At 38.5% G+C, this 12,390-nt stretch overlaps 1 protein-coding gene across 4 annotated transcripts in view; it reads left to right on the top strand.

The window, feature by feature from the left end:
• Positions 1–12,390, top strand: part of kmt2a.S (lysine methyltransferase 2A S homeolog) — a 103,018-nt gene that overhangs the window by 59,886 nt on the left and 30,742 nt on the right. For all 4 annotated transcript variants that reach the window (XM_041571362.1, XM_041571363.1, XM_041571361.1 and 1 more), the window contains 4 exons: positions 2,010–2,088; positions 4,421–4,593; positions 6,039–6,221; positions 7,845–11,826. In XM_041571362.1, the coding sequence (XP_041427296.1) occupies positions 2,010–2,088; positions 4,421–4,593; positions 6,039–6,221; positions 7,845–11,826 (4,417 nt within the window). The remainder of the gene's footprint in view (positions 1–2,009; positions 2,089–4,420; positions 4,594–6,038; positions 6,222–7,844; positions 11,827–12,390) is intronic.

The following is a 12,390-nucleotide window of genomic DNA, read 5'->3' as shown; positions in this document are numbered from 1 at the left end:
ATAACCTGCTAAACTGCTAGCTGATCTAGAGAAAAGCACAAAAAAAAAAAACCCCCATTTGAAGCCTTACTAATTTGCTGCAGATGGGGGCAAAATTCCCTCCCTGTTTGAAGATAGCAATTGGATCAGTCCCTGGATTAATTTAAACTATGAGCTGTCTTCCATAACTCTGTATTTCCTCTCTTGCTAAAAAGCCATCCAACCCCTTCTTGAAGCTATCTAATGTATCAGCCAGTACACTGATTCAGGGAGAGAATTCTACAACTTTGCAGCTCTCACAAAAAAACCTTTACGATATTTTGATGGAACCTCCATTCTTCTAATGTTAATGGGTGCTCTTGTTTCTGCTGGAAGGACCAGCATTAAAGAGATTATTATATGATCCCCTTATATATTAATACATTGTTTTCATATCACCCCTTGAACGTCTCTTCTTTAGCGTAAACCATCCCAACTTGAACAGTCTTTCTTTATAACTTAGACTTTTCAACCCCTTTTTACCACCTTAGTTGCCCTTCTCTGGACCCTCTCTATTTCAGTAATAAACAGTTTGGAGACCAAAACTGCATAGCATATTATAGATGGAGCCTCACCAGCTTTCTGTAAAGTGGAAGAATGACTCCCCTTCTCCAACTAATCTATGCCTCTTTAATACAGCTCAAAATCGTGTTTGCCTTTGCAGCTGTTTCCTGGCATTGCTTGCTACAGCCAAGTTTATTATATACAATGACTCCAAGGTCCTTTTCCATTATGGAATTGCCTAGTGCTGTCCCATTAAGGGTATAATTGGCTTGCATATTTATATTTACATCCCATGTGCATATAACCTTACATTTATAGACATTGTATCTCATCAGCCACTTAGCTGACCAGATTGCCAGTATGTCAAGATCCTGCTGCAAGGATGCCGCATCCTGGATGGAATTAATTGGGCTGCATAGTTTTCATCTGCAAACAATGATGCATTACTTACAATGCCCTTCATTAAGTCAATAATTAATAAGTTTAAAGAAAGTGGACCCAATATAAAACTCTGAGGGACCACCACTAAGAAGCTTACTCCAAGTAGAGAATGTACTATTAACAACCACCCTCTGCACATGCATAAGAAACTGGCTTCAGGAATACAAACGACTGTACACAGACCATGATTTGTAAAGCACTACATTTAGCGCTTTGGCAAAATTTCAGTAGATCTAGTGCAACCTTGTTGTCCAACTTCTAACTTACCTCTACATAAAAAGAAATCAAATTTGTCTAACTTGACCTATCCTTCATGCTGATTACTGCTCATAATTCCATTCTATTTTTCAGAAAATAATTTTTAATGTGATCACTTAACAAGCCTTTAAATAACTTTCCTGCCATGGAAGTCAAATTCAAGGGCAAATAATTGACGGATTGTGATTGTAATCCCTTTTTAAATATAGGAATTACATTGGCTTTCCTCCATTTCATAGGTAACATACTAGATGAAAGTGAGACACCATAAAAAAAAGGCTGGTTTAAAACTCAACCAAGCTCTCTCAGAGCCCAAGAGTGTATTCCATTTGGCCCTGGTGCCTTATTCACATTCATTTTGAGTAAACATTTATTTATGGTGTCCTGCATCAACCACTGACTAGACTGAACTAAGCCAACAGAAGAGCTGGCTTAGAACTCTGCTATTGTATACACTGACTTAAAAGAATCAATTTATCAAATTTTCCTTTTTGTATCTGTTACAACCATATTATTACCATTATTTAAAAAGCTACACCCTCTGCCCACATTTGTTTTACTAATAACATGTATAATAAACGTTTTGGGCTTATTCTTAGCCTTTGCTGCAATGCACTCCTCATTTTCTATACATTCCTCTCAAACACACACCAGGCAGCACTCCGGTTAAAAGACCAGTACTTTATGGCAACAGGCTGCTGAACAACAAAGCCTGATGCATTTTGGGTGTGGCACCCTTAATCATAGACTGATAATCCAATTTATTTGACTTTTTGCTCTTGTTTTAGGTTCCATGACCATTGACTGCCTTGGAATTCTGACTGATCTCTCAGACTGTGAAGAGAAACTTTTCCCCATTGGATATCAGTATGTGTTTTATTTTTATAATTATAGCTACTTGTACATTGATTTTGGGGTATTTTGTGTTCAGAATACTCCAAATAGAGCCCATGAACAGGCTTCAGTAATTAATACTTGCTAAAACATCACATAAACAGTTATATTTTTATCTTTGTTGTTTTTATTTAGTGAAAAGTGGCCTTTAAGGGAATTAAAGGTTGTACAACAATTAAAGTAATTTGAAAAAAACTTCTTTTTATTCAATGGGCATATAAGTTCTGTGACATTCTGCTAAAAACATTCTATGGCATTGGCACACAGTGTATATCATTTGTTCTTGATTGTTTAATAATGATGCTATCCCGTGCCAAAGTATGGCATTATACAGCTGATTTTCCTTGATAAAGTTGGCCATGCACAACTGGCAACACACAGAAACCTTGAATAGCGGGCAGGCACCACTCTGGAACACCAAAAATCAGTCAGTCAGTAGAATCCAGGAGCCCAAATTTTTTTTTAAAATAGTACAAAAAAATCTTTATTTACTTAATTTATAAAAAATAAAAGCCGGACGTGTTTAGTGTCCCCCAAGGACACTTAATCATAGGCTGAGCCTATAGGCTGTTTCCTGAAGCAAACAGATCAGTTTTACCAGTGCAGGGCAACACTACATGATATTTTCATTACTTTAAAACACTTTAATTTTTTGGTTATACTGTTCCAAAATATTTTTGGGCAAAATTGTAAATTATTTCATCCAAGGACACATAGGGTTGCATGTCGGCTGTCAACTTGTCTAATCCCGACCAGTTTGACAGTTTATTGATAAATATATTGGGCACAATGATTGGTTGCCTAAATAATACCTGGTTGATTGTTAAAGGAACAGTAACATCAAAAAATGTAATTGTTATAAAATAATAAAAATATAATGCAGTTTTGCCCTGCACTGATAAAACTGCTGTGTTTCCTTCAGAAACACTACTATTGTTTATATCAATAAGCAGCTGTGTAGCCATGGGGGCAGCTATTCAAAGCAGAAAAGGCTCAAGTTACACAGCAGATAGCAGGTAAGCTCTGTAGTACATAATGTTATCTGTTATCCACTATTTATTCTGTGTCATAACCTTTTTTCAATTTCCGCCATTGCTACACAGCAGCTTGTTTATATGAACTGTAGTATGTGCTCTGAAGCAATAGATCAGTTTTACCAGTGCAGGGCAACACAACATGATATTTTTTTTTTTTTTAAAAGTTTTTATTTTAAAATTTTCAAACATTCAACATACACAATATGAATAGTAGAGGTAGAGAGAGAAGAAATAGATATTAGAAAAGAAAGTTGTGAAGGAAGGGGGAGGGGAGGTAAGGTACAGACTGGCATATACATTATATTAGAATACTTGTAGTTTGTACTTTCAACCAGGTACCCCAGACAGCATCAAATTTTTCAGGGCAGCCCCTTGACAGATAGGTCAGTTTCTGATTTGAGAGAGAATCATTTATCAGCTTTTGCCAATATTGCAGTGTAGGAGGGTTAAGTGACTTCCAATGCATTAATATGGCTTTCTTGGCAAAATATAAGAGCTGTAGGTAACAAAGTCTAGAGTAGGAGCGTAACTGGAGGTCACCCGTTATCCCTACATGATATTTTTATTACTTTAAAGCATTAATTTTTTGGTGTTACTGTTCCTTTAAGCAAACTTATTTTTGGGAAAATGTCTAAATTTTTTCATCAAAGGGCACATGGGGCAGTCTTTTCACTTCTATTTAGCTTCCATTACAAATGAACAAATCTTTTTTGTGTGTGGCCAGCTTAAAAGAACTTATCGGCAAAAAATAAGTATTTTACAATATAATGTAATGTTGCCCTGCACTAGTGAAAATGTGTTTGGTTCAGAAACACAACTATAATTTATATAAACAAGCTGCTGTGTAGCCATGGGGACAGCCATTCAAAAACAGATAAGTTCTAAAGAATTCCATTGTATACTACAGAGCTTTTCTGTTAGCTGTGTATCTTGGGCCTTTTCTCCTTTTCAGCTTTGAATGGCTGCCCCATGGCTACACAGCAGCTTGTGTATATAAACTGGAGCAAACACACCAGTTGTACCAGTGCAGAGCAACAGGACATTATATTTACATTGCTTTAAAACACTTTAAATTTTTGGTGTTACTGTTTCTTTAAGTCCAAAAGACCTATAGAAGCCCAATAAGTGTTATAAGGATATGTGGTACTGAAGAGTTTAGTGGGTGGAGTGGCTATGTATGTATGTTTACATTTATTGTTTGGATTATGTGGTGACATTTACATGTTTTAATCAGTTAGGCTGTGAGTGATTTAATTACTTGTCTTTAGGTGTTCACGTGTTTACTGGAGTACAACAGATGCCCGAAAGCGCTGTGTGTATACATGCAAGATTCTTGAGTGTCGCCCTCCACCTGCTGATCCTGATATTAATAGCACAGTACAACATGAGGAGAACCGCACAATTGTACACAGCCCTCCAAGCCTCCCTAGTGATGTACAGGGTGAGTAACTGACACTATGATGGGTTTGTTTCTTTCCTTACACATTTGTAGCACATTTACATTCTTCTCTCTATTTAACCCTGCAGCTCTTTCTTATGTGTGGGTTAAACTGTCACAGAATAAAAGATCATGGTACTTCTGTTTGTTGAGAGTGTACAGTGGAGTAAGTTATAGTTATCTGATGTTTAGTGACTTAAGAGCTCTGCTTTTCCTACCTAATAAAAGATCATTAAAATTGCTTAGAAATAAAAATTAAAATCCTTCATTAGGATAGTATTACATCTTCCAGGAGAGAACACAAACAGTCCAACTAGACTTCAAGAAAAAAGTGGGGGGATGCAATTCCTGCAAGACAGGAGACACTATTTCAATTAGGCTAATCAAAAAGAATCATCATCAATCTAGATGGCCAACTTTCTATAACATATGAAATGTGTGCGTTGAAACACTGAAGAGTGGTAAACTACATTCATCAATTGCCCTTTAGATATACTAAGTGGTGGGCACCTATTAAAGGAGTCTGCAAATAACTAAATAAATATAGAGGGTCCCAGCCCCAATACATATATACCAATGTTTACAGATTATCTTATTTTGTGATCTTTATTCATGGTCCCAAATACTCAACTGCCTTGTCAACCTCTTCTTCAATCCTCAATCTTATATTTTGAATAAATATTTGGGAACACGTGGGCAATAAATTTACTAAGTAACGGCAAGTTTAATAGAATGCATACATATACTGTATATACCATACGTCAGGGGTAGGCAACCCGCGGCTCCGGAGCCTCATGCGGCTCTTCATCTTGCGGCTTTGCCTGTCACGTTGTCTATACAGCCCTCATACCTGCTGGCGGCTTCTTGAGTGTGCAAACACGGTAGGGTTGCGAGGGCTGTATAGACGTCCCAGGAGTGACAGGCGAAGACCAAACTGCAGCAAGATGATTCATTGTGGTCCTTACCGCGGTCACACACTCAAGACAAGAGAAGGAAGATCAGCATGGAGCTTCAGAAACAGAAGTCACATTAAACAGATGAGAACACTAGCATTTAATAGGGCTATTTCAAAATAGGCCTAGACATACACACTGCACTTCTGTTTGTTGTATTCTGTTGTTGTGACAAAAAAGGGTAAAACTTAAAGAGGGGGCAAAATGACTCTTTTGTAAAGGTTGCTGACCCCTGCCATACGTGAATGGGAACTTAAGTGTGGGTACACCATGCCCTGTTCAGTGTGTTATATTGTCAATAACAATAACAACAGTTAGAGGGAAAGAAAACTAGGTTATTTCTTCTGGCTTAGGAGCACTGTTGTACCGGAAAACCTAGTGCAGATGCTAAGAAATTAATTTAATTATGATGAAAGAACCAAAATATATAGTTTTTGACTAGTTATGCCCCTATAAATGCCAGATGTATGTTTATGCTTCCTTCCATCTATACAGAAAATCAGAGCACAGATGGTGTAAAATGTATAGAGACCCTTTGCCTCCCATCTCCGGATTCAGTCAGTGCCTCCTCAGCTTCTAAACCCTGGGAAGTGGCACGACCTCCTGGATGTAGAACCCATATTCCTCGTCATTCCCAAACACGAAGATCACCTGGCTCTCGACCTCTGCCGTCAGCTGGTAAGATAATTTTTCTCAGTTATATTAACCATTCAAGCAACAGGTTATTCTAACTTATTTTCAAATAATGATACATGATTCTTGAAAGATCTCTTTAGTCATCACAACATTCCAGTAATGATTATATATCATTATTGCATAGATTTTATAATGCTATCTATTAGATGACAATGTGATTCAGATTTTATGCCTGCTGCACATTTAAGGGTAATGATATATGTGATGATATAAACTGTATAATTATAAAGTGTTAAGTGTAAATGAGACCCTAGCAAACAGATAACTGCTAAAAAAAAACAAAAAAAAAAAACTGGCGAGCTGCTTAAAATAAAGCGTAATATAAACTGAAAAAACAAAAAAAATAAGACCAGTTGCAAAATGTATTGGAATATAAATGACTACATCCTACTAAAAGTTTATTGAAAGGAACAGTTGAGTGTCAAAATAAAAACTGGGTAAATAGAAAGGCTTTGCTTAAAAAAAAAAAGAAAAACATGTTTCTAATATAGTTAAGTTAAATGTAATCTATAAAGGCTGGAGTTACTGGATGTCTAACAGAACAGAATATAATTTCCTGCTTTGCAGCTCGCTAAAGCTGGCCATAGATGTTGAGATTTTTAAAAGATCAGATCCTGGTGGAGTTTTTTGGACCTGTTGCTTCATAACCTGGTTCTGACAGAAGCTGGTCAACTTTGTAGAACCATACTTCTTGTATATGACAAAAATTAAATCTCCATAGGCCAGATGAAAAGATTTTTTTCCTTAAATTTTGCCCTTTTACAAATGCGTACCCAAACACGGAAGAAGCAGTAAGAAGATTGCTCCATTTTGCTCACTCAGAAGTTTTAAAGTTTCGGCTGACATCAGCCCCTTTACATCTGGCATTAAAGAAACAAAAAAAAAAGCAAGACTCTTTTTTCCTAGTGGTTGATTACTGTGATGGTAGTGTGGCGTTTTGCTGCCACTTGACCTAGAAAACTAGCAGGGTCTGTGTGTCATAAAAGGTTTTTACAGTGTGCCACCGCTGCATAATTTAGCAAGGCAATAATTACAAGTATAAAAGCAAGTCTCCAGCAGAATGTCTAGGGAAAATGTAAAATAAGCAATGTCATTCGGGCATGAATCTCATTGATGTGAAAAACAATGAAAAATGCTATATATTCTTGGAGGACTGTTGTTTAGTTGGTGCTGCTGCTAAATATACTGAAACCAGTTATTGACTGTGAAGAAGGAATTTACTATATTTACTCCTATAATGGCCATAAAAATTACATATTTTCTCACTCAGCTTATACACTGTGAGAAATGACAAAATATCTGAATACATTTATTGCCAACTTCCAAAAAACTGGAATAGAGGCAATAATTTTATATAGCACTGTATTTTATATTTAAGTGTTTCAACCTAAAGCATGTTATATGCCAACATTATTATAGTTTCCTCTTTTGATTGAATTCCACTCCTAAACCTGAAATGGTTCAATATTTATTTCTTCACATTGCAATTTTTGTTTTTGGAAAATATATTATCTTTGTCTATGATTTCTGTTTGTCATAATACATTTGTAATAAATGGTAATTGTGATGTAAATGGTGATGTTAGCTGTTTGTATTTATTTTTAGGGAGTCCATCTCCAGTTACACATGAGATTGTGACTGTTGGGGATCCACTTCTATCTTCTGGCCTACGCAGAATTGGTTCAAGAAGGCATAGTTCCTCCTCTTTGTCTCCCCAGCAGCATAAGAAACTATTCACCCCTCATCCACAGACCGACACATATAGATTTTGCCAGCCCCTTCAAGGTATCGTTGTAAACTCTCTTGAAAACAGTGGAAATGGAGACCCTGTGTGTATGGGACTATCTGCAGTATCAAGTAAGAATAATACTTCCTCTAACATTGGCCAAAAAGCCATAGAATGCAAACTGGATAAGGCACCAGAAGCAAGACGAGCTGGTCTTGAAAGCCCTCCAAAAGTCTCCACCACCAAAACAGATAAGGTAAAATCAGCTAGTCCCAGAGTTGCTGATCCTTCCACTCCGCATCCAGGCACCAATGTTTCCTCTCAAGTGCAGGAGATGACGACAGGTGCTAACAAAAATAGAGCTGGACATCTGAAGGACAATTCTCTAGCACTTTTAAACTTTAAAACCTCATCCAATCTACAGCACCAGAAAGTAATAAGGAGAGAGAATGATCAACTAGCAGTCCTAACACAAAGTGACACACCTTCATTGGAAAAGGGAAAGAGTTCCCAAATTCTTGCAAGCAATCATGGGATCTCTGTCCACAAAGATAAAAAAGTAAAAACCAAGAGGTCCCTGCTAGACAATTCAAAAGATAAACATTCAAGTAAACCCCCTTCTGACAATGAGCATGCACCAGACAATAGACTTAATGAACCAGACACTAATGGCAATCATATTTTATCTGACACTGTGAGCTTTAGAGCACACACACTTAAAAAACCTGTGGACAATGGTATATCTTCTTCAGGCAGCTCACAATCAGATGAGCCTTGTCCTGGGAAGCTAGTTCAGACAAAAAGGGGGATAGATGGAGGATGTATAATAGAAACTGAGAAACAAACTTCAAGTTCTACTAATCAGTCTGCAGAATCAACTGACAGTGAAAAACATAAGTGTGCTTCTGATGGCACAGGAGGTGTGCCAATAAGTCAAACTAATGTAAATGCAGGTTCTGAACCCCAAACCGGCAGTGCATACCCTATTCAAGAATCCAGTTTAGTCCATCAAGATGGAAGCAAAACTCAGGAGGATGGCTCCTATAAAAGGAGATATCCAAGGAGGAGTGCCAGGGCACGATCAAACATGTTTTTTGGACTTACCCCACTATATGGAGTGCGTTCTTATGGTGAGGAAGACTTGCCCTTTTGTAGTAGTACTCCTGGAAAAAAAAGAGGAAAGAGGGCAGCTGAAGGGCAGGTCGATGGTGCGGATGACATAAGCACATCTGATGACGATGATGTATATTACTATAACTTTTCTAGAACAGTGGTAACTCCTGGAGATGAAAGATTGGGCATTCACCCCTTGTTTAGACAAGATGATCAGAGAGATCTTCACAAGATTCCACAGCTTGATGGAGTTGATGATGAAGCAGATAGTGATACGAGTGTTACTGTCACAAAACCCAACCAAGCAGGCAAAAGAAGCAGCAAACAAAATGGAGCAGAGAAGCTGCAAACGCCAGAGGGACCGTTAGAAAAATCTCATGTAGGCAAGGGTCAAAAAGCATCAGAGCCAAAAATAGAAAACTGTCACCCAGTAAAGGAGGATCCCCTTGAAGCACAGCTGGCCTTGGATACTCCACGTAGGGCCCATAGTGGGGCTGAAAAGAATTTGTTGGATACTTTTAACTCTGACCTACTTAAATCTGACTCTGATAATAACAACAGTGATGACTGTGGAAACATACTACCCAGTGATATAATGGATTTTGTGTTGAAAAATACACCATCCATGCAAGCTCTCGGGGAGAGTCCAGAATCCTCTTCATCTGAGCTTCTGACATTAGATGATGGTTTGGGCCTGGACAATAACCGTGGCAAAGAAATGGGCTTGTTTGAGGTCTTCTCCCAGCAATTGCCCACATCAGAGCCAGTTGATGGTGCTGTTTCAACCACAATATCAGCAGAAGAGCAGTTTGAGCTGCCACTAGAGCTGCCTTCAGATCTTTCAGTATTAACCACTAGAAGTCCAGCTCTTCCTAGCCAGAACCATAGCAGACTAATAAGTGAATCTCAGCTGTCCTCTACTGGTGATAGATCTCTTTTGGCTATTACTGCATCTTCAGATACAGTGGAAAAAAGAGTAACAGTCACAGAGAAATCTGGAACCCCTGGTGATGGGGATTCTTCCCTTTTGGGCCAAAATGTGGACAGGGCCTCTGAAGGACACATAACCCCAGATAGGTTTATCTCAGGGCATATAGATCAAGATCATATTTCTAGTCCAACTTGTGGACAGGTTGACCATACAGTAACTCAAGAACGAGCACGAAATAGTAGTACCCCAAACCTTCAAGTTTCAGTTTCCCCATCAGTGTCAATTCAAAACCAGAAATATATACCCGGCTCTTCAGAAAGCTCGGGGACATCACAAATTTCTAGCAATACCATTCAAAGTACACCTCAGCATCATAAATCCCCAGCTGAAAAACTTGTTGTAGTAAATCAGAATATGCAGCCTCTTTATGTCTTGCAGACATTGCCTAACGGAGTTACTCAAAAAATACAACTTGCCCCCACTGTTCCAACAGGCAGTAGTCGAGCAGAGGGAGAAATGCCTGTTCTGAGTCCAATGGGTGGAGGACTCACTTTGGCAACAGCTCTGAATCCTACCCTTACTTCATCTTTTCCTTCTGCCAGCAAAGGTCTTCTTCCAATGTCTCACCATCCACACCTTCAACCTTTCTCCAGTGGTCCCCAAACGACATTCCTGCCCAACCTCAACAACCAGCCTTCTGGTCTTCTTATTGGTGTGCAACCATCCAGTGAACCTTCACTCTTAGTTTCAGAAGCAGGACAGAGATCTGATGTTGGAAGTACTTCCAACACATCGCCTCCTGGTATGAATAAGAAAAGGCAGATAACACGCTTGCAAACCCGAAAGACCAAAAAGTTAGCACCTTCTGTATCTCCAGGGTCCAGACATGCTCCAGATGTTGTCTCCAATATGACTCTTATAAACTTCACTCCTTCTCAAATTACAGGTGCATTAACTAGTCACACAGGTTTGATTGACTTGGGCACCATAGGAAATACTACTCCACATCGTAATATTCCCAGTATCATTAAAACATCTAAATCTGGAGTCATGTACTTTGACCAGACTCCACTCCTCCCTCAGAGTGTTGGTACCTCAAGTTCTATGAGCACTGCACCCAGTGTTATTGGTTTGGATACAGGTCATCTACCGGGACAGGTCACAGGCCTAGCCACTGGATCTCCTGTCCTAAATGTTGTATCCATGCAACCAGCTTCTGCTGCTCCTCCTGTTTCAGGTCATGTCACTTTGACTAGCCCAGGAATTCTTAATCCATCAGAGTTGAATTCAATAAGTAATTTCCTCATTAAAACAAGTCCACAGGGTTTGAGTATTCAAGATAATCATGTCACGCTTCCCTCTGGAACAGGAATGTTTTCTCAGTGTTCAACATCTGCTACAATAGCCACCACATCCAGTATATGTGTGGTACCTAGTTCTCAGCCTGTTGCCATGACTCTTTCCCAACCTATTCATGACCCAGATGGTCATTACCCACTTTCCCATCACATGAATAGGCTCCTTAATAGCAGACCACAAATGCTTCCTGAACCATCAAGTGAAACAAATTCCAGGTCTCCAGCACTGCAGATGTTAACAGAACCTGACACAAAAGTAACAGTTCCCACCTCTGCTCTTGGACTACAAAGAAATAGTGTAAGAGTACAACAGAAAACAAAGAGCAAACCCAAGAGGCAAACTGCTCCAACTGACAAGACAAGCAGAAAAAAACAGAAGACTTTGCACCTCACCCATAACCCTACCACAATACGAGAATCTGAAAGGGATTACAAGACAGTGGCAGCAGATCACAAAGGGTATGTTTTGTTTTTAAGGGACTTTATAAAATATTTATCTATTCTAGAACAGGGCTTCAAGCATTATTTCTTACAGAATTTTTTTGTAGATGGTTAAGTGTATCAAAATATATTTTCTCTGTGTTTTAGTGCATCGTAAAAAAATCTAGGTCTGTTATCTAGAAACCTATCATCCAGTTGGGAAATATGGAAAGGCTATTGCCCAACAGTATTACTTAATTAATATTGTACAGTACATTGTAATTGATGTTGACTAAGTTAGCCGGTATATATCAGTGCTGATGGCAAAACACCACCTTTTGGTTTTTTTTTTATAGCCTTAAGGTGCAGAAAGATCCCTTAATCCAAGAAAAAGCCTGCATAATAGTTCCTCTGTGTGTATTGTTATAAAATGATACACGCAGGCAAGTGCTCGATAAATATTATTTAAAAGGCTTTTCAACTCTACTAATTTGTAGATACTTTACTTAGTGGTATCAGTATTAGTTGCCATTTAAAATCAACCAGTCACAGATGTGGGAGTTGATGCTATGTGCAGTGGATATGTAAAATATTTAGGTCGTA

Source organism: Xenopus laevis, chromosome 7S (assembly GCF_017654675.1).
Source record: "Xenopus laevis strain J_2021 chromosome 7S, Xenopus_laevis_v10.1, whole genome shotgun sequence".
NCBI classification, from domain to species: domain Eukaryota; kingdom Metazoa; phylum Chordata; class Amphibia; order Anura; family Pipidae; genus Xenopus; species Xenopus laevis.
The sequence above is the reverse complement of the archived record's forward strand: the minus strand, read 5'-3'. Positions and strand labels throughout refer to the sequence as shown.